Raw genomic sequence first — 26,654 nt, 5'->3', positions numbered from 1 at the left:
ATCCCATCCTGATGTTGGAAGTAGAAATTTGTCATTTTTCTGGAGGAAAGACTGACCTTATATATCAAAGAACCCTTAAAATGTGTATGCAGGGGGATCCCTGGGTTGCTCAGCAATTTAACGCCTGCCTTTGGCTCAGAGCGTGATCCTGGCATCCCGGGATCGAATCCCATGTCATGCTCCCTGCATGGGGCCTGCTTCTCTCTCTGTGTCTCTGCCTCTCTCTGTGTGTCTCATGAATAAGATAAACTCTTTAAAAAATAAAAATAAAAAATGTGTATGCATACATATACACACTCCTTTTGACTCAGCATTCTACTACTTGAAACATATCCTAAGAAAATAACTAGACATCTGTGTAATATGTATAAGAATGTTTATCATTGTTTATTGTAAAAAAACATAGTGAATAACCTGTGTAGCAGTGGTAGGTGGCTGAATTATTTTATCCGTATGGTAAAATATTGTATGTTCATTAAAATGATCTAGATCTGAGCACCTGGGTGTCACAGTCAGTTAAGTGTCCAACTCTTGGTTTTGGCTCAGATTGTGAACTCATGGTGGTGAGATCAAGCCCTGGTCAGGCTCTGCGCTCAGCATGGAGCATGCTTCAGGTTCTCTCCCCCCTCTTCCTCTGCCCCTCCCACTCCTGTGTGCTTATGGTCTCTCTCTCTCAAATAAATCTAAAATATAAATGATCTAGATCTCTCCTGACATGGAATTATATTCAAGAGATATTTATTGCTAGTTTGAAGTAAATTTTAAAATACATAGTATGCTTAAACTTTTGTAAAAAAATATATACATTTATAAATTTTCATAAGAAAATGTCAGGATACATATCCATAAAAATATTAACTGGTTATTTCTGAATGATGATACGGATAATTAAAATGTTTTTTACTTAAGAACATTTTCTAACTTTTCTGAAAAGAATGTATATTAATTGTTAAGAACAAATGAGGAAAAATAGAAGCTCCACCCTAGTGCTCCTGATTCCCACTGTGCTTGCTTCTCTCATTGCCCTCAAATAGTAGGTACACTCGGGGCCATAATAATGAATTATTATGGGCCTGGTTCAGAGCAGAAATTGTTTGATGAGTGAATTTTACCAATAACAGCTAACAGTGATTGAGCCTTTCTTGTGTTTTAAGCATTTGACATGTTCACTTAATTCTCATGAAATGAGTAGTGTTATTATCTATGTTTTACAGGTGAAACAGGCTGACAGAGTTAACCAACTTATGTAAGGCCACACAGCTGTAAGTGGCAGGGTAGGGATTCAAACCCATGTAGCCTGCCTTATCTTAGAAACACAAGATAGCATGGGGGTTCTGAATTAGATAGATTATGATCTATCTCTGATTGAGACTAGTTGGATTAGATTCCATGTCTAGGATTCCAGAACAACTGGGCATCAGTTAATCATGGTCTAAATTAAAAAGGCAGAATTTGACACTCACAGTTCTGAACCAAATACCAGGGAAGTAACCTTGGTCTCTTTGGCATGTTTATAAAAAACTCAAATCATGGGCAGCCCAGGTGGCTCATTCTCCTCGAAGGGAGCCTAATGTGGAACTCCATCCCGGATCGTGGGATCACACCCTGAGCCAAAGGCAGATACTCAACCATTGAGCCACCCAGGCATCCCATTGATATAAGATGTTATCTTTGGAGGAAACTAGGGGAAGAGTACACAGATGGTCTCTGTACTAGTTTTACAACTTCTATGTGCATCTAAAATAATTCCAAAATTAAATTTTTAAAATAAAATTAAAATTCAGCTTTTCAGTTGCACTAGCCACAGTTAAAGTGCTCAGTAGCCCCATGTGGCTAATGGCAGCCATATCAGAACACACATAGAATATTTCCATCAACACAGAATGTTTTATAGGTCAGCCCTGACCTGGTCTAAAAGCATATGTCTGACTTTGGCCAATGTTCTCTCTTCCATAAGTATTTCAAATTCTAGTATCATATGAATACTTGTATTTTTTGTCATGTTACCTTATAAATTAGTTGTTTTGGTTATATCCAAGCTTAGAGAATTCCTTTATAATTTCTCAAATTTCAGAGAAATAAAATAGTCTTTGTTAAAAAAAAGTCTTTATGTTAATTTAGGAGTTTATCACGTTTTCATATGTGTCTGAATATTTAAATTTTCTAACACTCATGTATTTTGCCTTTGCACCAGTTTTATCACCTCTATTAACAACTGGATTAGGATATAGTCCTAATATCCCTCACATAGTTATACTCATGTACTTTCTTAGAAATATCCTTTATTTTTCTTTCCTTCTATCCTTACCCAAAAGCTCTTCCAAATTTTGGATTTCTGAAAAGGTGTATAGTTTTTCATGTTTGGTGTTCTTTCTTCCTTGTCTCTCGTGCATCTTTTGGAAAGGTAATTCTTTCTATTGCCATGTTCTAGTATTTTGTCCCATAACAACTAATTCCTCTTTGGCTTCTTTGCATTTTCAGTTCCAAATTACTGGGCACTTCCTTTAGTATGAAACTTCTTTCTGCTTCAGTTTTATCCTTAGTGAGATCTAGTTTTATAGTCTTATATGAGCCACCATCTGAGATTTGAAGGCGAGGAAGTAGAGCATGACACAGTAGCTCCAGATCCATTCATGTAGCAACAAAGTTAGGACACTGAAGGACAAGAACAATAGGGAGTGACCCACCTGAGGAAAACCACAAAGAGAGAAATACAGGAATATTGGAATTAAGATTTACTATTTTCCTGGGTAGAAAATCTGAATATTATAATGATATCAGTGCTTCAAAATAATTCCTAAGTGTGTTGCAATTGGAATAAAATCCCAATAAAATTTTTCTTAAAACTTGACTATTCAAAAATTCATCTGGAAGACCATCAAAGAACATTTGGAGTATAAAAAAGAATAATAATTAGGGATATGGGAAGCAAAACCAGATAGTAAAACTTAATAAGGCAACAGTAATTGCAATAGTGTAGAACTGACATAAAAACAGAGTAGTCATTGGATACAGAGGGCCAGGAAATGTACTCCAAAATAAGAATTCAACAAAAGAAAGGGTACTTCATGAAATAATTATATCTGTAGTCACTAAGTCTCTAATACCTAAGTGAGCAAAGGACATGAAGAGACGATTTGCCAGAGAATAATTATAACAAGCAAAAAACAGTTTTCTAGGATTGAAGAAATGAAAATGAAAACAATAAAGTTCTCTCATTAAGGGGATAAAGATTTTTTTTTAAGATTTTATTTATTTATTCATGAGAGACACAGAGAGAGAGAGAGAGAGCGAGAAAGGCGCAGAGACACAGGCAGAGAAAGAAGCAGGCTCCATGCAGGGAGCCCGACTGGGACTCGCCCTGGGCCAAAGGTGGCACTAAACTGCTGAGCCCCCTGGGCTGCCTGGGGATAAAGATTTTTATTTTAAAATCTCACTGCCATCGAAATTTAGTGAAATTGATGCTCTCCTCTCGTTTCAGTCATCATCTGAAGGATCCTTTCATTGCTTTACTGCATCATTCTTGATTTGGTAATATCACACATCTATCCTTCAACAAATCCTATTGGCTTTAAACTTCTCCACTATTACACTATATCCTGGTCCAAGCCCCCAGGTCTTCTTGCCTGATTTATTGCAATAGCCCCTAATTTTCTTCCCTGCTTTTTATCTTGCTCCTTCATAGTCTCCTCTGAACACAGCAGCCAGAATTACCAATTTAAAATGTAAGTCTGATCATCATGTCATTCCCCTGCTCCGTAGCCATCAGTTGTTCCCCAGCTCATGCAGCAGATCCTGCATGTTTTAGACTTCTACCTTTTCTTTCTGACCTTACTTCCCACACTATCCCACTTGCTTTGTCTGTTCTAATCACTGTAGCCTCCTCAAGCATACTCCCACCTCAGGGCCTTTGCACTTATGGTTATTATGCCCGAGATGATTTTGCCCAAAATACCTCCACAGCCTGTTCCTTTTCTTCTTTCAAGTCTCTGCTCATATATCAGTAAGATCTTCCCTGACTACCCTTTATAACACAGCCCCTCTCATTCTTTCTGAATCCCTGCCCTGTTTGACTTTTCTAGAGCTCATGTCACCATCTAAGTTAAATGTTTACATGCATCTTGTTTTTCATTTTACAACCAGATTATCAGCTCCATAAGAACAGGGACTATATTTTATTCACTGCTGTATCCTTATCACTTAACAAGTGCCTGGCACAAGTAGGCACTCATTTATTGAGTAGATTGATTGAACCTTTTTAGAAAGCACCTACAATATGGTTTAAAAGCTTGTTTTGTTTTGTTTTGTTTTTTTAAAGAGGATGATTAAATTCTATCCACTTGGTGACGAGAGCTCTGCATGTGGTAATATCTGAGAGGATAGGATCAAGGGCAGTAAATAAAGGTTGTTTCTCTCTCTTAGGTAGTAAGAAAAAATATGATGGGAGAATAATCTCCAAGTACAGAGGAAGTGTAGAATCAAGAACAAGTATTATGTGTTGGCAATCTTTGAGATTAGGATGATGAGATATAAGCAAAAGTTTAGTGCAGAACAGTCGCACAAAATAAGGTTGTAGGTGGATGGGAATGGATGTTGAAAGTCTTGAAAATAAGTCAAAAGAGGTAGGATGCATGATGGAGATCAGTAGTATGAATTCTTGAACTCTGAGGGATTAAAAAACCTGTCTGAATCTAAGCTTTTTGATGTCATGAAAGATGGCAAGGAGGGCAGGATAAGAAATACCAACAGGGAGGCAGTTGTAACAAGGCAAAGTGGAGGTAGTAAATACTCCATCCAGGTAGTAAGGAATGTGGGGCTTGATGAAATAAAGACATGAAGCAAAGATATGCGGTAATGTGGCAAAGAATACGGCTTGGTGTCTAACTGCATGTGGGATGCAAAAGAGGAAATAAAAGGTTTCCTCAGGATTAAGAAATCATATTTTAAAAATTGTTTTCTTTTTTCATTACAGGTTTCATTCACAAAACAATGGATCATTTAATTCTTTGGCGGATTCAGTTATCACAGTACTTCTATACTACCAACTAGGATTTATGGCAATAAATTAATGACAATAAATTTCTGCATCATAGAATTGCTGGAGGACTGAAAGAGGATTTTATATTATAAAAACACTACAGTATCATGATATTACTAAATAAAACTAAAGAGGACAATTATTAAATTATTAGACTTCCTAATTCAAGCAGACATGTGCAGTAGCTACTGTATCCCGACAGTTACCAAACCTCAAATTTAGATGGTTTTTCTTTGGGGGAAGGGTCATTATATTTGCAAGAAACCACTGAACATTGCCATCAAGTATATTTTCAGCTGAGTGTAAGTTAGGAGAATTTACTTGAAATAAGTTCTAGAAAATTCCGACTCACATCACTGAGTGGATTCGATATTATGGCAGCAACTTACAGACTTGTGGTCAGTACTGTGAACCACTACAGCAGTGTGGTGATAGACAGGCGTTTTGAGCAAGCTATACATTATTGCACTGGAACCTGTCATACCTTTACACATGGAGTTGATTGCATTGTGGTACATCATAGTGTTTGTGCAGACCTCTTGCACATCCCTGTGTCTCAGTTTAAAGATGCAGATCTGGACTCTATGTTTCTACCCCATGAGAATGGGTTTTCTTCAGCTGAGGGTGACTATCACCAGCAGGCCCTCGCAGGCATTCCCAGGGTCAAGAAAGGATCTACCTTTCAGAACACCTGTAACTTAAAGGACATTGCAGGAGAAGCGATCAGTTTTGCCAGCGGGAAAATAAAAGAATTTTCCTTTGAAAAGCTCAAAAACTCTAACCATGCAGCTTACAAAAAGGGAAGAAAAGTTAAGTCTGACTCATTTAATAGGAGGTCAGTTGATTTTGACTTGCTCTGTGGCCATTATAACAATGATGGGAACTCTCCATCCTTTGGTTTACTCCGGAGTTCCTCAGTTGAGGAAAAATCTTTGTCCCATAGAAACTCACTTGATACAAACCTAACTTCAGTAGTGCTTCACAACTTCTCTGAAGAAGACCTGGTTACTCAGATTTTGGAAAAACATAAGATAGATAATTTTTCTTCTGGAACAGACATAAAGATGTGCTTGGACATCTTGCTGAAATGCTCTGAGGATTTGAAAAAATGTACAGATATCATAAAACAATGCATAAAGAAGAAGTCAGGGAGTAGCATCAACGAAGGAAATGGCAATGATGCAATTTCTAGTTCTGATACTGTCTATGTGAATGTAATGACTAGGTTAGCATCCTATCTGAAAAAGCTACCATTTGAATTCATGCAGCCTGGGAATAATGAGGCTATAGATTTAACAGAACTGGTCAGCAATATACCCAGTTTACAACTGACTCCCTTTTCCCCAGTATTTGGCACTGAACAGCCCCCTAAATATGAAGATGTTGTCCAGCTCTCAGCCCCTGACTCTGGACAGTTTCAAACTATAGCACTGCAAGATGACAAACACAGTTCTAGGAAAACAGACGCAGTAAAATCCATTCCAAACAACTCTACAAATCCCTTATATAACTCTGAGATAAATGATCCCAGAACTATAAAAGATGCCCAGCTTCAATCACAGTCATTAACCATGAACTCTTTAGAAAATGTTTCTTCTAGTGACCTAATGGAAACCCTTTATATTGAAGAAGAGTCAGATGGAAAGAAAGCATTGGATAAAGGACAAAGGACAGAGAATGGACCCGGTCAGGATTTGTTAAAGGTAAATGAAGATAGAGCAGAATTTTCAGACCGTGGTACTCCTCTTAAAAAATATCCTGCCTCAGTGCAAAATGAAAGTGATAAGATATTTGAGAAATCAGTTAACCTACCTGAGGAAGATCTTAAATTAAAAGCTCCTAAAGTTGAAGAGAGAGACCACAGAGATTTTATGAATCCTAATAGTCAGGAAGAGATAGATAAGTTGTTAATGGATCTGGAATCATTTTCACAGAAAATGGAGACCTCTCTAAGAGAGCCACTTGCCAAAGGTAAAAGCTCTAACTCCTTAAATAGTCATAATCCATTGACTGGTCAGCTTCCTATAGATCTTGAGCCTAAATCTAAAGTCTCTTCACCCACCGAAAAAGTCTCCCCTTCCTGTCTAACAAGGATTATTGAAACCAATGGACACAAAATAGAAGAAGAGGATCGAGTCCTCTTACTGCGAATTCTAGAAAGCATTGAAGACTTTGCTCAAGAACTAGTTGAGTGCAAATCAGGCAGAGGGAGCCTGTCACAAGAGAAGGAAATGATGCAGATTCTACAGGAAACCTTGACAACTTCCTCCCAGGCCAATTTATCAGTCTGTAGAAGTCCTGTTGGTGATAAAGCCAAAGATACTACTTCAGTGGTTTTGATTCAGCAGACTCCAGAGGTGATCAAGGTAAGACCCAACAATCTTGAGTCCTGAGAAATATCTAAAGAAATGATTTAATGTGTGCAAAACTTATAAACAAAAACTATTTGTTAGCTATTTTATGTTCTTCTAAAGTTCCTGCCCTGGATTAGGTATGATTTCATTCAGTTCAGTGAAAAAACTAAAAAATAAGGGCTTTTGAGTCAGGCTGACTGATTTCCACTGCCCTCTTCACATGTTTCATCTTATTCCTAGCTCTGTGACCAGAGGAAAGTTACTTAGCCTTAATATCCTCATCTATATAATGGAAATATTAAGGATCAAGGATCAACTTATGTGGAATGCAAGCAAGTTGCCTTACACAAACTAGGCATTTAATATTAGCCTCATCCTCCCCAGTCAACCAGTAGACCAGTCATTAATACATACATGTGTAGACTGTAAGGTGCAGTGTAGGATACAAAAAAAGGACATGATTTTTCAAAGACCTTAAAATCTAGTTAGGGAAACAAAACATACCAGAAACAGTTCATAAACATGTAGGCCCTTCTCTGAAGGTATTGTTAGTGCAATAGGGTCTTCACAGAAGGTAAAGACTAGAGTGTATGAAATTTTCTTCTTCATGCAAGTAGAAAAAAATATCAATCTGGGGTCATAGGATAGTAGTATTTTCAAAAGGCTATGAATCTATTCTTCTACTGATAGTATTGCTTTAACAAAAATCCCAGAAAGGCAGTTATCTTCCCACTTGTGTATATGTCTTAGCACAACAGTTATTTCTTGTTCATTTTATATGTCTTACATGAGCTGGTGATAAGCTCCACTCCACCTCACTCAGGGCCCCAAGGTAATAGATGCTTCGTGTTCCTGCAGCTGCCCCATTGCTCCATCTGGAATATATGGCTTGTGAGTTCACTGAGGAAGGGGACAAAAGCGATGTTGCCTTATTCCCACATGTAACGCACTTCCCTTCTACTCACAGTCCAGTGATTCCAGCCCAAAAGCTACGAAGCATATAGAATATACTTGGTGAGCACTATCTCCATCACATGAGTGATGTACCATACATGTATGAATTCAAACATAAAACCGACTAACAAAACAAGTTGTAAAATGATATAAATTATTTAGAGATATGTACATTGGACAAAAAGCAAAAAGAGAAATACCTGGATATACAAAATACAATATTCAGAATGATGATTAATCCCTGGGGAAAGAAGAGAGGTGGAACTGAGGATGTACAAAGGACCTTAGTAGTGTTAGTAATTTCATAATCTAGTGGTTGATCATAAGTATTTTTTCATATTATTTTTATGTCTTTCTGTATATCTTTAATGTAGTAAATTTTTTAAAAATTGGATATTAGGATGGCATATATGTGGCCAAGCTAAAAAGTAAATTAATGTTAATTTTAACATTCCCATTTATATTTTCACTTAAGTAGGAAAAAAAGATATATTGTGATCAGATGAGTAAATTTTTAAAAGATTTTATTTATTTATTTGAGAGAAAAATATAGAGCATGAGTGGTGGGGAGAGGCAGAGGGAGAAGCAGACTCCCCACGGAGCAGGGAGCTCTACATAGGGCTCAATCCTAGGACCCTGAAATCATCACCTGAGCCAAAGGCAGATGCTTAATTAACTGAACCACCCAGGTACACCATGAATAATTTTTATGTCATATTCATTTTGTGGCTGTTTTGCCCACATTTTTAGTTACCAGAGACAAGCACTTAAGTTTAAAAATATATATACTGAAGGTTATAAAATGATGATTTGGATCTAAATATTCTCAAACATTCACTGAGCATTTATGTGAAATTTCTGTGAGTCTCCTTATTCACTGATTCACAATTGGTAATATCTTTAGTTAACTTGGACAATACTGAGGGTAAGAAACTGGAAATTAGTTACCAAAATAAGAAAAAAATGCTTTCACGCACACAGCCAATACTGACATGCTTAATATTTTTTAAGAAAATATCTATACAGGGGATCCCTGGGTGGCACAGCGGTTTGGCGCCTGCCTTTGGCCCGGGGCGCGATCCTGGAGACCCGGGATAGAATCCCACGTCGGGCTCCCTGCGTGGAGCCTGCTTCTCCCTCTGCCTGTGTCTCTGCCTCTCTCTCTCTCTCTGTGTGTGACTATCATGAATAAATAAATAAAATCTTTTAAAAAAAAAAGAAAAGAAAATATCTATACAGGGCAACCCAGGTGGCTTGGCGGTTTAGCGCCGCCTTCAGCCCAGGATGTGATTCTGGAGACCCGGGATCGAGTCCCACATCAGGCTCCCTGCATGGAGCCTGCTTCTCCCTCCGCCTGTGTCTCTGCCTCTCTCTCTCTCTCTTTCTCTCCCTCTGTCTCTCATGAATGAATGAATGAATGAATAAATAAATAAATAAATAAATAAAATATTTTAAAAAAAAAGAAAATATCTATACAACAATCTCAAAATGGTAATAACATAAGAAGTAACCATTCTTCTGAGCTAAGGCATGTTAACACATTTAGATGTATTATCCCACTATTTTCCCCCCAATAACCTGTCTGCTCATTAAAAAAAAAAAAAAAATACCTTCTCTGCTGGCCTATTCCAATGTCTAAGAATCATTATAACCAGAAACTTACTTTAATACAGTGTTTTGAATTTTATTTAACCCTTCTGTGAAAAAAGGGGAGAAAATTCTTCTAAAGGAGGTGAGCTGCAGAAAATAGAAATTGTAAACCTGACGCCAAGACTTAAGTCCTATGTAACACCTTTTCTGTGTCCCTAGCTGACAGCTCATGAGCAAGTTCCCCCTGAAACCTTCCCAATCTAAGTATGCCCAACTAAAAATCCCACACTGGGCTCTATTACTTTTCAATTTTTTGACAAGTATGGACTAAGATCAAAAAGTCATAAGATTCTCCCAGAGAAAGAGGAATTCTCTTGCACTGTTGGTGGGCATGCAAACTTAGTGCAGCCGCTCTGGAAAACAGTATGGAGATTCCTCGGATAGTTAAAAATAGAGCTACCCTATGATCCAGCAATTGCACTCCCAGGTGTTTATCCAAAGGATACAAAAATAGTGATTTGAAGGGGCACATGAACTCCAATGTTTATAGCAGCAATGTCCACAGTAGCCAAAATATGAAAAGAGCCCAAATGTCTATCAACAGATGAATGGAAGTGGTATACACACATACACTGAAATATTACTCAGCCATCAAAAAGAATGAAATCTTGCCATTTGTAAGGATGTGGATGGAACTAGAGGCTATTATGCTAAGTGAAATAAGTCGAAGAAAGAAAAGTGCCATATGATTTCACTCATGCGGAATTTAAGAAATAAAACAGATGAACGTAGGGAAAAGAAGGAAAAATAAAATAAGATGAAAACAGAAAGGGAGGCAAACCATAAGAGACTCTTAACTCTAGAAAACAAACTGAGGGTTCCTGGAGGGTAAGTAGGAACAGGGATGGGATAATTGGATGATAGGCATTAAGGAGGGCACTTAATGTAATGAGCACCGAGTGTTATATGCAACTGATGAATCAGTAAATTCTACCCATGAAACTAATAATACAGTATATGTTAACTAAATTGAATTTAAACACAAAATTAAAAAAAAAAAAGGCTGTCCCATCACTTTTAAATAAGTCTCATCATAGAATAGAATAATTTTTTTTTAAGATTTTATTATTTATTTGAGAGGGAAAAAGAGAGAGAGAAACAAATTCTCTGTTGAGCAGAGAGTGCGATGCAGGGCTCCATCCCAGGATCCTGAAATTGTGACCTGAGCTGAAGACAGATGCTTAACCTACTGAGCCACCCAGGTACTGCAGACTAGAATAAAATTCGATGAGATTTCTTCTTTAAAAAAAAAAAAAAAAAAAAAAAGATTTATTTATTCATGAGACACACACACACACACACACACACACACAGAGGCAGAGACAGGCAGAGGGAGACGCAGGCTCCATGCAGGGAGCCTGACGTGGGACTCAATCCCAGGTCTCCAGGATCAGGCCCAGGGCCAAAGGTTGGCGCTAAACCGCTGAGCCATCCGCTGCCCTGATGAGATTTCATCTTGATAAAAGTTTAGAAAGTAATTTGTGAAAAGCTAATTTAAAGAGAAAGGTAATATAAAATGTCTAATTCCTAAAGATACTTAATGCAAGAAAATAAACACATCTTCTTTGACTCAGTCGCCTTCCCGCTTGTTCTTTTTTTTTTTTAATCTTTGCTTCTTAGGAATATTTTAAATCAAGAGTCGGCAAATGTTTTCTATAAAGTGCCAGATGTAAATATCTAAGGCTTTGCAAGGTCACAAGGTCTTTGTCACATAGTCTTTTGTCTTTTTTTTTTTTTTTTAACAACCCTTTAATAATATAAAACTATTCTTAGCCCCAAGCCTTAAAAAACAAGTAGTGGTCCAGATTTGGTTCAGAGTATTTTGTCAATCCCTGTTTTAAACAAATAGAAAAGTATAGTGAACAATTAAAAAAGCACTCCTTATTACGTACCACTTAGCTTTTTGTCAAATATTAACATTTTATCATATTTGCTTTATTTTAGATTTTTGTTTAATTAGTATTTTTATTATTATCATCATCATTTTAAAATCATCTCAGATATAGTTGAAATCACACTGGTCCCTAGCCTAGTATCCTCTCTCCTTTCCAGAAATAACCAGTGCCTTGAATTTGGTGTTTATCTCCTGAAAGTTTTTATATAGTATTTGTCATGTTTTTATACTTATATAGAGTGAACAAAAAGTAGTAAGAAATAAAATCCAAGAGGTAGATGGGGACCAACTTTTGAAAACCTCTATGGTATGCTAAACCCCTAGAACTGGGAGCTAAAGGTTTTTAAGTGGAGAAGTCACACAGTATTTTTTCTTTTAAGAACAATACATTTTGGGGGGCACCTGGGTGGCTTAGTCAATTAAGTGTTTGCCTTCAGATGGGGTCATGATCTCAGGGTCCTGGGATCAAGCCCCATGTCGGGCTTTCTGCTCAGCGGGGAGCCTACTTCTCCCTCTCTGTCTATGATTCCTCTTCCTCTTGCTTTCTTGCTCTGTTGCTTGCTTTCTCTCACTCAAATAAATAAGATCTTTAAAAAAATAATACTTTTTTTAAAAGAATAATAAGGGGTGCCTAGATGGCTCAGTCGGCAAAGCGTCTGCTTTCAGCTCAGATCATGATCCCAGGGTCCTGGAGTCGAGCCCCACATGGGCTCCCTGCCCAGTGGGGAGCCTGCTTCTCCACTTGCTATTTCTGTCTCTCTCTCAAAGAAATAAATAAAACCTTTTTTAAAAAAATAAAGGATAATAAATGTTAAATAGGCTTTTATTTTTCTTCAACTTTTTAGACAGTGAAAAATCTACCAGTTCAAAACACTTCAATTAAAAGCTTTATGTAATGGGGCATATAGGAGGTGTGTTGATGACTCCCTGAGAAGAAAGATTGACTTGACGATATATTTTTTTAAGATTTTATTTATTTATTCATGAGAGACACACAGGCAGGAGACATAGGCAGAGGAAGAAGCAGGCTCCATGCAGGGAGCCCGATGAGGGACTTGATCCCAGGACTCCGTGATCACGCCCTGAGCCAAATGCAGACGCTCAACTGCTGAGCCACCCAGGCGTCCCAAGACTTGATGATCCTAATATGTTGTTAGTATTTTAACATGTGTTTCAAAATAATTTCTCAAGAGTGAGCAGTATTTGTTGTCCAGACATTTTTTTGTCCAGAAATAAAATTCAAACTTGTATTGAGAGAGATAATAAAATAGAAAATATTAGTATGGTATTGAGAGATTGATCCCTAGATATTAGTCTAGATCAGGATTAGCAACCTGTGGCCGAATGACTAAATCTGACCTATGACCTACGTTTGTAAATAGTTTTATTAGAACACAGCCACACCCATTTGTTTACATATGATCTGACTGCTTTTGTCTTCTACCTACTAAATTGAGTAGTTAGAGACCTTAAAGCCTGAAATATCTACTATCTTTTATAGTAGGCCATTTATAGAAAAAGTTTGCTGACTCCTCATCTAGATATTATTTGATGGTAGATCAGCAAAAGATTTTTGATGAGGTTCAGTATGATATTTTGTTAAAGGCATTGGATATCTTGGAAACATCATTAAATATCAGTAGCAAAAAACTGCCAACGAATATCAACAGTCAAATATATACCAATAGAAATAGCAAAATAAATAAGGCCAGTGTTTTGAAATTCTTCCTCATGAGTTCTGACATGGGTTTTGATCTACATAGCTTTTTCCCCATTTTCCTCCCTAGTCATGACCCATCTCTGACTTTCCCTCTTGGGGAAACCATTTTCCTTTTTATCCTTTTCTGTCAAGTTATTGATATCCTTTAGTACAAGCTTTAGTACATGATTTCTTCACAAAGCCTCTAGGTGACAGCATACAACCCTGTAGACTCTAGAATAGCTGAGGTATGAAAATGGCCTGAAAATGAGTTGAATAAGAAGAGAACAGCTGTGGAGGAGGGAAAGGGGGATGTGTCTGAGCACTCAGAGGGTTTCATTATTTTGAATGAATGAATTACTGAAAACATGTTTTTGACATAGGAGATAATACAATTTTAAAAAAACACTTAGAAACTATACTGCTTTGGGAATTCACATAATAAATTATATCTTAATTCTGTGTTTAATTACCACCAGCATGGCAGCCCTGGTGGTTCAGCGGTTTAGTGCCACCTTCAGCCCAGGGCCTGATCCTGGAGACCCAGGATTGAGTCTCATGTCAGGCTCCCTGCATGGAGCTTGTTTCTCCCTCTGTCTGTGCTTCTGTCTCTGTCTCTCTCTCTGTGTGTGTGTCTCATGAATAAATAAATAAAATCTTTAAAAAAAAAAAATTACCACCAGCAGATGTTATTACAGTCCTTTTTGGTTTGTTTTTAGCCAAATGGAGCAATAGCCTGGTAGCTGTTATTCACAAGTTAAAATAATAAGACCTAGCCTCCCTTGAAAATTATCTTTCCTTAATTTTAGTTAAAAAAAAAAAAAAAGGAAAAAAATTTCTGTTATGGTTTGCTTCAATTGAAAGAATGGAGGAAATCAGGCAGGATTTTACCAATGAAATAAGAATTTAAGGCAAATAAAGAGGAATTTTTTTTTAAGCTCTATAATATTTAAGTCTAGTGAAAACTTACAAATTTCAACTATTGTGGGGGAAAACTGTGAATTACTAAAAAGTACAAATTAAAATTCCAGTATTTTTAATAAATAGCTGTATTAATTTCAAGAATAGAGATTAAAACTACCATCAAAGTATTGCAAGTGTGAACGTCAGCTAGACCTATTTCAGTAATGAAGTAGAGATCATTTATAGTTTGTTAAAAAAAAAATAAAGACAATTTAGGTGATACAAACTTTTTTTTTTAACACTTCATGACGTGGACAGTCTCAGAGAACTGCAAAATGGGGCATAAGATAAAAAGCTTCTATAAGCTAGAAAATAAAGAATAAGCAAGAGCGAAATAGAAAACATCTGATTGGCTGGGGCCACATAGTCAGCCTTGTCTGGCATGAGAAGGCCCAGAGTTGGCTCGGCATTGGAGAATTGGTTATGTGAATATACTGTGTTTCTGGTCAAGCAGAACATTTATAGGGACACAAGTTACCTAAGTTTTGCTTTGCTAGGTGGCACCCCTGGCAGGAACAGCTCTGCTTTGGGCCTCAACATTTATTTCCACAGTCCACTTGTTTGATCATCCTCTTGACCATTCTAGAGGTTTGATCAAAAATACCAGTCTTAGGGCAGTCCCGGTGGCTCAGCGGTTTAGCGCTGCCTTCGGCCCAGGGCATGATCCTGGAGACCAGGGATCGAGTCCCACATTGGGCTACCTGCATGGAGCCTGCTTCTCCCTCTGCCTGTGCCTCTCTCTCTCTCTGTCTTTCATGACTAAATAAAAATAAAATCTTTAAAAAAAAAAAAATACCAGTCTTAGCCTGAGTCTCAGTTACCATCACCTCTTCAAATCTTAGTGTAGTTTTCACAAGAGATGATGTCAGGCACCTATTCTAGGAGTTGCTCTTGTTCTTCTGTTCTCTTTTGTCATTCCAGTCCAAGAGAGACCATGTCAGCTGGTCAATGGCTCTCTACCGCATTTAAAATTTTGAGAATGCAGTATATTAGGGAGAAAATTATAATATAATATTTGGGGTGCCTAGGTGGCTCAGTTAAGTGTCTGCCTTCAGCTCAGGTCATGACCCAAGGTCCTGCATTAAACCCTGCATTGGAATCCCTGGCAAATGGGCAGTCTGCTTCTCTCTGCCCCTCTCCCTCTGCCCTTCTCCCTGCTCATGCTCCCTGCCCCCCAAATAAGTAAAATCTTTTTAAAAATATTTTGAAATCTACATTATTTATATAAATAACATGAGTGTAATATAATAACAGTTTTTGGCAATAAAACAATCCCATGGTTTGGACAATGCATATGAGCCAGGTTACCCATAACCGAAACCAGCTAGAATCAAGTAAATCAAAAAATGACCCCCAAAGGGTAGATACATCATTAAGCCAGTTGGCAGGTTTATGTATTTTGTGTAACTGTGTCTCCACTCCCCCAGAAACATTTATCCAGTGAGCTTGTTTCAGAAAAACTGAGGCATTAGAAATCAGGGAAAAATATGTAATGGGCAGAAAGAACTGCAGGATTATCAGCATCTTGGAAAATCCAACAGGTGGGATTTAGAAAAATGATGGTCCAACAGGGAAGGAAGAAAATTCTTGTTCCAATATCTTGGGTGGTAGCAGTCAGCCTCCAAGTCAGCTACTTCTTCCTAGTCCGTTGGATTTTGAGGTCTCTGGCATTTGCACAGAACCAGATGTTGGATAGAGCTTTCTTCAGTTGTGAAATAGGCACCTAAGATTTGATACCTTGTAATTGGGCAGCACTGTTGGTGGTTAAGAGTACTTGGTAGGGTCTTTTCCTTGAACCTCAGCTTTACAAAAGCAGTAGAGTAAAACAATAACTATCCTTAAATGACAAAAGACTTAAAATGCCCATGATTAAAGATCTGATGAGAATTTACTATATTAGAAGTAACAAGGAAATTTGGTTATTTCCGTAACATATACTATTTTAAGATAACTGGAATTATGACTGATAATATATCATGACATATCAGATTTTTAGGAATTTCATAAAATTTCTAGAACACTTAATAGCATGCACCCATACAAATATAACCTAAGAAGGTTTATTATCATATATTTGACTGAGTTTCCTCTGTGATTTAACATATAAAATAAACTCAATTAGTTTAGCATCTCTTTTTTACTAGGTGGGAGACAAATCCCTTGAGATTTTCCAGGGACTCTAGCAAATTTTAAAGTCACTTTGAGGTTAAAAAAAAAAAAAAAAAAAAACTCCATTTAGAATTTGATTTGGGGAAGTTATCAAAATGTCAGGTCTGACTGAACATTAGAATAAATAGCATCACAGGTCATGATGAAATACTTGTCTATTTAACCAAATTAACAGTAGATTTTAAAAGTAAATACATAAGGTTGCATAGTTATGAACAAAACTTAGCCCTTTTGATAATGAGAAGACTAGGTTTTTTTAAATAATCAAAGACCTGAAAGAGACAATGTGAAACAGCAGATTATTTTGGTAAGAAAAAAGTCTGCTGACCAGGCAGATTACTTAAAAGGGAAAGAAAAACCTTTGGTTACAATTTTTTTTATTAAGAATAGACCAATAATCTAAGGAAACACTTTGTCCTTTTAACAGAGAGAAATCCAAATTCTAGTTTTGTATCAGTGCATCAAAGATATTAAAAACTTTTTTTTAACTCATTTTTTTTTTTAACTTAAATCCATTCCAATCTTAGCCAGTTTGAGCACACATAAAATTCCTTCCTCAGGATTCCTTTTCCATACACTTTCTACAACTCTTTTATATCCATTCAGATTTTGTCCCAATTTTTTTTCCTTATTCTGGAATTATTATTTTACTTTTGAACAACAACAACAACAAAACCTCATGTCCTTCATACCCTATCCAAAGACACATTCTACTTTCCTTACCAATTTTTAATATACAGTTTTCTTTTACCCTTATTATTCCAGTAATTTCAATTATTAATTAAAATTCTTAATTTTTCAATGTGGCACAACATGTGTTTACTAATAGACCCAATTATTTTAGTTACTCTGTAAAAGAAAACCAAGTTTCAGTGTTCAGTAAATCTCAGTAATTTATCTTACTTGGAAATGATCCATATTCAGTGAAGATCTATAACTTAATTCGGTATAATCTTAAGGTGTCAAGTTACCAAAAAGATTTTGGAAACTATTTTTAAGTAGACCTACTATAAAGCATAATTATTATTGAGAAGTGCATTTATAAACTTTAACATACATCTATTTAAGTGACTTGTTCTTCTCATAATTATGAAACTTTCATGAGGCATTGAGCAGTTAGCCATCATCTTAAGTTATCTTTCTGGCTGACAGATTTTTGCAACAGAGATAACATGAGCTCTTTTGACTTTTAGTAAACCTAGAAAGAATAAGAGTTGTATGTTTGCATTATATTTAATATTGACAGTTCTAAAGACATGCTTGTCTTAGGTTTTTTTAAATATTTTTATTTATTTATTCATTAGAGATGCAGAGAGAGGCAGACACATAGAGGGAAAAGCAGGCTCCTCTCAGGAAGCGTGATGTGGGACTCGGTCCCTGAACTCCAGGATCAGGCCCTGAGCCAAAGGCAGGTGCACTTAACCGCTGAGCCACCCAGGCGTCCCATGCCTGTTTTAGTTAAACCAACAAACTTAAACTAGTTTTTCCTCCCAGAAGATTATCCTAGATCATGTGAACTTGAAAAACATTTGGGTTAGTTTCTGTATTTCTGAGAGTGTGTTCTTGATTCATATAAACACTTAAGTTTTTTTTAACCAATAGAGCTTCTTTATAAATTCATCTTGGCAGTACTATCTGGAGGTAGAAAAATATCAACCATCTAAAACATATAACCATAGACATACATAAACATATAGATAGACACAAACACGGATCTTACAGGTTTTGTTTTAGAAATTTAGCCATGAGATAGGTATAACAATGCAAAATTCACTCGTTTTTTTAAAAGAAAAATTGGGTCCAATTGTGTTTCTGGCAGAAGGGATAAATTTTAAGGTTACCTGCATTGATGGCTGGCTAATATTTGTAGAGAAGCGTTAAGATTTTTTTCATTCACTGAGTTTCCAAATAGCCTTTCCTTTTTCCCCCTCCTTCTGATACGAATTACCTTGGTTCCTAGGGAAGACCAGATAGAACAATTACATCTCAAAGGCAGAGTAAGAATACAAGTTCCTCCAAAAAGGACTTCTGTTTCCAAAGACCAGAATTTTTATGATATGCACAAGCCTTTTGAAATGAATAGGGGAGCACTGAAGATTGGTATAAAGCACAGTTGGGCTTTTTCTGTTTTCATAAAGGTTCCATTTATAGGACGTTTGCTTTTAATTCCTCAAAGAATCAAGTTGTAACCCGAATGACATTAAGATATTGACATACCCATCCAACTACATTATCTTCAGTTTGCTACTTTGTATCAGGGAAATCTTTAAGCTAGAAATCAAAAGATTTCTGTGTTCTAGATTTAGAGCTGTTTGTCTTTGGAACGTTTTCCTTCCCCTCTGGGTATGTAGTTTTATTTAGCCTAGGGGAGAAAATCTAAAGAAAAAGTTCTATCAGGCTCTGAATATCAACTTCCAGTTTGGCCAGCTTCTGACCATAGAGCTACTTAAAAAATATTTTCAAATATCTTGTCAGGTTTCAGCTGGAGCAAACAGTAAATATCCCCAGCAGTATGAAACAACCCCTTGGATGCAAGAGGCATCCCCAAGAGGGTGCTAAAGATACTACCCTCCCAAGATCCAGAGCCACTCCCAAAGATAGCCAAAAGAGAGAAAGACAGTTCCCCCAAGAGCTGACAGCAATTGGTAGGACCCTAGGCACAAATGGAGTGCAACCCATATTTTTCCAGCCATTTATTAGGCTTGCAGTCTGATGGTTGACCTGCCTGCATATACAATAGTAGACAACCTGGGTGTGCAAGATAGGCAGAAAACTAAGCCAAATTCTGCAGACAAATAAGGCAGTAGCTGTCCCTGCGAAAGAAAGGATCGACAAGCAATGGGTACCCCCAAACCAAATTCATTAGAGAATGCGTTTAGAAAGGAGGAAACAGTGAAATTTTACCTTCTTTTCTCTACTGAACACCACAGAGATCCAGAGCCAACCGTGGTAAGAGTTCTCACTCTTTGCTGGCTTCTGCAGTTTTCCTAAGATCTTTCTTATCTGCAGGCTAATCCTGGGTCTCTTGGTGCCAAATTAATAGCTAAAGAGGAATGTGCTGCTCAGGTGGGTACTTTGTGATGTTTTACAGTGTACCTTGCTGCACAGTCTTCTTGAGGTTGGCAGCTGACCTAGTGTCAATCTAACCCATTCCGTGACCAACTTATCCTAGCACAAGAGTCTTAGACTTAGGTGATGAGTGCTCTAACAGATTTTAAGTGCTTGACTCGTGCCCACAATTTTGTGGCTTTGGTTTCTGAGATCCCCTGGCAGTAGATTTACTATTCCCTTCACCAGAAGATTTCTTTTTAGTGACAGACATTCTATTGACTTTTTAAAAAATTATTTATTTATTTATTCATGAGAGAGAGAGACAGGAGGAGGGAGAAACAGGCTCCATGCCGGGAGCCCGACGTGGGACTCGATCCCGGGACTCCAGGATCGCACCCTGGGCCAAAGGCAGGCACTAAACCGCTGAGCCACCCAGGGATCCCCCTCTATTGACTTTTAATAGTCTACTCATGCCTACTTAGATTTTTATTTTGATAGGCAAAACAGTTCAAATTTCTTCTCTTATTTTCCCATCAATCAGACATGATAAGCCTTTTTGGAGCCCACAGCCTAATAGGGGAGGTGAGCTCTCCACTGGGATGCAAAGGAGAAAGAATAGATTCCATCCATAAGAGAGAGACAGATGAAGTCCTACAGGAACTCAGAGAAGGGAGAGGGAATGTCCCAGCTTGTGGAATTCAAGGAAGTTTCTCTGGAGGAGAAAGCATTTGGATATGGATTCTGTACTCTTTTAAAAAAAAAATTTAAGATTTTATTTATTTATTCATGAGAGGTACAGAGAGAGAGGCAGAGACACAGGCAGAGGGAGAAGCAGGCCCCTGAAAGGAGCCCAATGTGGGACTCGATCCCAGGACCTGGGGATCACTCCCCAAGCCAAAGACAGATGCCCAACCACTGAGCCCTCCAGGCGCCCCGGATTCTGTACTCTTAATTCAACTAATATACTTAAGGTGCTGGCTCTTGGTGTTATCATAGTGTCAATGATACTAAGAGGTTTATTTCTCACAGTGACTTGGACTAGTACCATTCTATTCTATTCCATTCCATTCCAAGACATTAAAATGTACCTTAATCCTCTCCATCTATCTTAACATGTGAGCATGTGAGCGTCTTAACATCTTAGAGGAATCCAGTAAGGGAGACTACATGGATGGCCTCTTAATTTCTCTAGCTTTTAACACCTGTCGTATTCTAGGGACGGTCTCATCACCTTTCCTGTCAAGAAGAGAGAACCCCATTAAGATCATTAACCTTTATTGCAGGATGGAACTCTCTTGATTATAGACTGTAGGCGTTTTGAGACGAGGGCTCTCTTGTTCACCATCGCACCCTCAGGCCCTATTGTAGAACCTCCACATACTCAGTTTAATTCTGAAAATTTGTCCTTTGTGTTTAAGGAATACCTATACATCTCATTGTCCTTTTACCCATTCTTAAAAGTTCCATCTTCATCCCCATGAATTTAGGCTGGAAAAGAATTTTTCTGGCCATTTAATCTTTCAGTACAACTAGGTTTTGTTTTGTTTTTGTTGTTGTTGTTTAAAGATGTCCGAGAGGGTCAGAGAAATCTTTCAGGGTGGGCAGGATTTGGGCTATTACTAGAATTCTGCTTTCTTCTGAACCTGATGAGGAATTTGTGTCTGAGATACCATTCCAAGGGGGAATAGAGTGCCTTCCTAGGTTAATGATCTAACATTTTGGTTTTCTCAAAGTTATTATACTGTATAAGTTTTTATATATATTTAAATGCATAATAATTATGAAAATAAATTTAAAATTCTAGCAAAGCTCACTTTAGGAACCTTATTAAAAGTTTATTCTGAAAAAAAAAAGTTCATTTTGGAGCATTTAAAGTAAACGCTTCTCTGTCTTTATTTTTTGGGTTGATATCCATGCATGCCTTCATTGAGATTAGCTAGTCATATCATTGAGGGAAAATGTTTCTTCTCCCCTAGCTTTATTAAGGTACTGATGGCTTCTTTGGTTCAGTGCTGGGTAGAAGTGCTTGAGTAGAAATGAAAACACTCAAAAAGACAGTTGGGAACCATACTTCTTCCTATTTCATTTAACCACAGTGTAGATTAATAAAAGTAATGGGATCTGGCCAGTAGCAAGTAGGAGTTTGCAGAATGAGTTCAACCTGTGTTTACCCCTCTACCATTAGTGGCTTCCGAGGTCAGGTGCATGTGTATCTCCATTTTTTCTAATGAATCAGCATCAGCTATCTCAGATAGGACTCCACCTATATTCAAAAGAACTTGAGATATGTATATAATGATCTAGAAAAATGGCTGAGTTAAAATAATTAAAAATGTAAATTGCAAAACAGATATACAAATATGATCCCTTTTTCTTAATATGTTTGTGTGTACACAAAAAATTAGGGGGTAAACATGCACCAAATTATGCATGTTCCCCTAGAATTCTAGTAAAATATGAGTCCGAATATCCAGGTGCTCCTGATGCATGTAGTCCCTCCACACCATCCTTGGCAGGAGTGAAAAAGGAGCTCCCAGAACTCAACTTGTCCCTGCTATGCCCTCAGGCCTCCCTCACAGGCCTGCCCAGCACTCACAGCTTCACCCCTCTCTGCCTGAAGACCATCAGAACTGATATAGTCGATTCTTCATCTCTCTTTGCACCAGTCACCAGAAGTCCAGGAATCCAGATCGTCACTCTTCTCCTCTATTCTTGTACATCCTCTTAGTCCACATCCAACCCTTCCAGCTCCCCACATCTTTTCCTTGAACTCATCACTCATTATCTCCTACATAAATCGGACTCTTCCTAAACATTCCCTTTACCTCCGTATTTTAACTGAAATCTCTCTCTCTCTCTCTCTCTCTCTCTCTCTCTCTCTCTCTCAAGATAGCCATGTGAAAGGTTGGCTTTTTTTCTTTCCCAGTTTGCCTTCTCACCCACTAGAGGCCTGGAGAGAGCAGTGAATATTCTTGCTTTTTATGGCTACTTCCAAGCTATTCTTTTTCCTACCTCCCTGAAACTTCCTACTTCTCCTCTAACCTTGAATTACTGCCATCAGACTCACCACCTGATTGCTTCTTCTGGTTGCAGTCATCTACTACCCCCAGGTTATTTCCCTTCTTTTTTTTTTTTTCCTAAAAGATTTTATTTATTCATGACAGACACAGAGAGAGAGAAAGAGGCAGAGACACAGGCAGAGGGAGAAGCAGGCTCCATGCAGGAAGCCCAACGTGGGACTCCATCCTGAGTCTCCAGGATCATACCCCAGGCTGAAGGCGCCAAACCACTGGGCCATCGGGGCTGCCCAATTTCCCTTATTTCTTGAAGATCTTCTCTCTTGACTTTATGACACTTCCCAATACTATTTTTGCTACAGTCTTGTGAGTTTTCAGTAGATGAAGCGTCTAGTACACAAGCTTCTCAGTTCCTTGACCTCTCCAATTGAAGTTGTCCTCTGTCCTTCAGCTACTCATTCCTTCGTTCTGTGTTTATGTCAGTGGTTTAAAAAGTATGGTTCCCATCCAGCAGCATCAGCATCACCTGGGTGCTTGATAAAAATACATATTTTCAGGCCCCAGCCCTTACCTACTGAATTGAAACTGTAAGGATGGGACCCAACAATCAGTGGTTTAACAGACCCTTCAGGTAATTCTGGTGCATGATCCTTTTTGAGAACCACTGCCATAGTTCATCATTTAAATCATTCTCCTGAATCTATTCTCAGCTTCTTTGTCTTACCCTCATTTCATAGTACCCCCCCTGCCCCCCGCCCCGGAAAGACCGCAGCTTACATTAAATTGTGTTCTCTGTCTTCTTTGAGCTTTTATTTGTGCAGCTAACCTTAGCTGGAGAAAATCACACAATACTCAGTGGTCTTTACAATACATAACCACCAACCTCTAGTGGGCCCTCAGTGCTATCTGGCAATCCTACGACAGCTCCCTAATCTTTCACTTTGCCACTCTACAAATGATTCATACCTTCTTCTCTGTTTTCTAACATCTCCTCTTCCATTTTTCACCTTCAGCTAATGACCTTGTTTCCTATTTTACTAAGAAAAGGGAGCCAATCAGAAGGAAGATCTTTAGCAAGCCACCTAAACATATCAGTACCCGTATACTCTCTCCTTTTCTATTACTCTCTCCTTTTCTATTCTATTACTATTATTACTATTCTGTTATTACATGTGAATGATCTGGGCACTTAGGTAAGACCAACCCCTGTACTTGTCTGTAGGTCCCATCCTCTCCCATTAACTCAGGGACTTTCCTCCCTGATTGGCCTTTTTTTCTCCTGCTTTCATCAATTTTTCCCCTTTACTAGGTCTTTCAGTCAGCAGTTAAACATGTTACAGTTCTCCCATCTTTAAACAAGGCTTATAAAAGGCACTTGGCATCTAAGAAACACAGTTCTATCAGCTATTTTATTTATAATGCTCACCACTAGAGGTTTTAAAAAAACATTTTTTTTAAGATTTTATTTATTTGAGGAGGATGGATTGGGCGGGAGGGGCAGAGGGAGAAGGATAAGCAGGCTCCTCACTGAGCAGGGAGCCCCATGTGGAGCTGGATTCCAGGACCCTGGGATCATGACTCAAGCCAAAGGCAGATGCTCAGCTGACCGAGCCATCCAGGCACCTCTCATCACTAGAGTTTTGGCCATCAATTCCAGCCTTCTCATTTGACATCTGTGAATTGAGCTCTCACCCAAAATTACTGAGAAGTCACACACACACACACACACACACACACACGCACGCACGCACACACAACCAATGAAGATGCTGGGCAAGGTATTTTATAGAACTGCCATTGTGTGTTCATTGACATGTACTGTGGTAATGTCAGTGGATTGGAAACCCTCTGTTTCTCCTAACTTTAGTTGTCTGATATATTGGTAGGCTAAAACTGAATTCTTGTGCTCTATAATGAACAATCTCTAATTGAAGTAATTCCTGAAAGAGAGAGGGAAGAAGAAAAGCAGACTAAGACGGACAGAAAAACTCTAGGAACTACCAATTCTAAAGGTCCAAGAATTATTATGTCTAATGATTTTAGACTCTTAATTATCTCACCTTGCCCCAGATCCTAGAAGAATATCTACCTCCAAATATTAGGAATACTGAGAGGCAAAAATATTTGGTTTGTAGGTTCTGTTGTTAGTCATGGAATGTGTTCCTGTCATTTGGAGGCAACTGAAGCAAGACGCAGAATGCTTATTAGATCTCTTGTTTTGCTGCAACCAATAAACTTAAGGCTCAAGGATCAGGCCAGGAGCAAAGAAGCCATACATAACCACCACCCAACCTTCTTCCTCACTTCAGTGTTCATTCTTTAAGAGTAAAATATATCAATTGCACAAAACAAGTGATTAAACAATGTGTGAACACCAAGTTAGAGCCTAAAGGGGAGAGAGATCAAAATTTAGGATTAAGAGTAATTAACTAATTAGCTTATAATCAATTTCTTCTCTTAAACCTCCTTTGCAATGGTATTTTAAGCTAAGTCTATGATTCCAAGTTATTACCTTTTTTAACTACTCTGCCAATTAGAGCCAAGTTGAGAAAGCCTTTTTTCAAGATACAATTCATGTAAATATAAAATTCACCCTTTTAAAGTTCATACTTCAGTAGGTTTTAGCATATTCAATGAGGTTGTGCAGCCACCAGCACTATCTAATTCCAGAACATTTTCATCACCTCCAAAACCCATATTCATTAGCAATCACTCCCCATTCCATCCTCCCCTCAGTCCCTGGCAACCATTAACCTACTTTCTGTTTCTGTGGATTTATCTCTTCTGGACATTTCATGTAAATGGAATCATACAATATGTGGTCTTTTGTATCTGGCTTCTTTCACTTAGCATGTTTCCAGGGTTCGTCATGTAGTATGTATCAGGGCTTCATTCCTTTGAATGGTTAAATCCTATTCCATTGTATGTGTATACGACATTTTGTTTATACATTTACCAGCTGATGGATATTTGGGCTGTTTCCACTTTTTTGGCTATTATGAATAACTCTGCTGTGGACATTCACATACAAGTCTTTGTGTGGACAGAGAAGGCTTTTGGTTTAGTATTTTTAAGTTTTTCAAAACAGCTTCCTTTTTTGAATCAGAAGTACCCTCCTGATACAGCAGAGCTTCCTTTTTAACGTGTAACTTTTTTTTTCTATAGCATCCTTTGAACAGAATCTTTAGTGTTACTTCACAGTGACTCTGTTGTCTTTCTGGACCTTATTCTAATATTCAACACAACTGAGCTCATTTCCAAGACTTGCTGTGCTATGTATTTCTGTCACTCAGATTTTCACAGCTTTGCTGCCTGGTTTACCCCACAGGCCTTCACTCTGAGGCCTTGGTTGACGGTATCTCAGTCTTCATAGTTATGTTCAGCTGAAGCTGGTGAATGACTTTACAAGTTTGTTTATAAAATAAAGGCTAGACTTATTTTGGCATAACACATTGCATATGCAGTATTAACTGTTTAACAGTTTTATACAAATCAAAATCAGTGATTTACTTCTTCAGGCAATTGTTCAAATTTTCTCTTTCTTTTGTAATCCACTCATTTTTTTTTCTCAAAACATCTCACAGAGTTGATTCTTTCCAGAGAGAGGAAGAATTAATATTGTATATCACCATTGTCTTCACTGAAAGGATCAAGGGCAGGGAATTATAAGAGGATTTAGAAAGCTCTAGAGAATCAATCCTGAGTTTCAAACTAAGCCCCAAAGAATGAATTCTAAAAAAAATGGAACGTGTTGGGTGTCACACACAGCTTTACTCTCCTTTGCCCTTCCCAGTCTCACTTTCCTTAAGGGTACAGTCTTTCTGGACTCACTCTTCAGTTCTTTAGGTCGTTTCAGGACTGATAA

General features: G+C 37.8%; 1 protein-coding gene across 7 annotated transcripts in view; it reads left to right on the top strand.

Moving 5' to 3' along the window:
- Positions 1-26,654, top strand: part of PPP2R3A (protein phosphatase 2 regulatory subunit B''alpha) — a 188,230-nt gene that overhangs the window by 40,934 nt on the left and 120,642 nt on the right. For all 7 annotated transcript variants that reach the window (XM_072792636.1, XM_072792637.1, XM_072792638.1 and 4 more), the window contains one exon: positions 4,973-7,404. In XM_072792636.1, the coding sequence (XP_072648737.1) occupies positions 5,413-7,404 (1,992 nt within the window). In that variant the 5' untranslated portion in view covers positions 4,973-5,412. The remainder of the gene's footprint in view (positions 1-4,972; positions 7,405-26,654) is intronic.

Source organism: Canis lupus, chromosome 22 (genome assembly GCF_048164855.1).
Source record: "Canis lupus baileyi chromosome 22, mCanLup2.hap1, whole genome shotgun sequence".
In the NCBI taxonomy this organism is placed as follows: domain Eukaryota; kingdom Metazoa; phylum Chordata; class Mammalia; order Carnivora; family Canidae; genus Canis; species Canis lupus.
The sequence above is the reverse complement of the archived record's forward strand: the minus strand, read 5'-3'. Positions and strand labels throughout refer to the sequence as shown.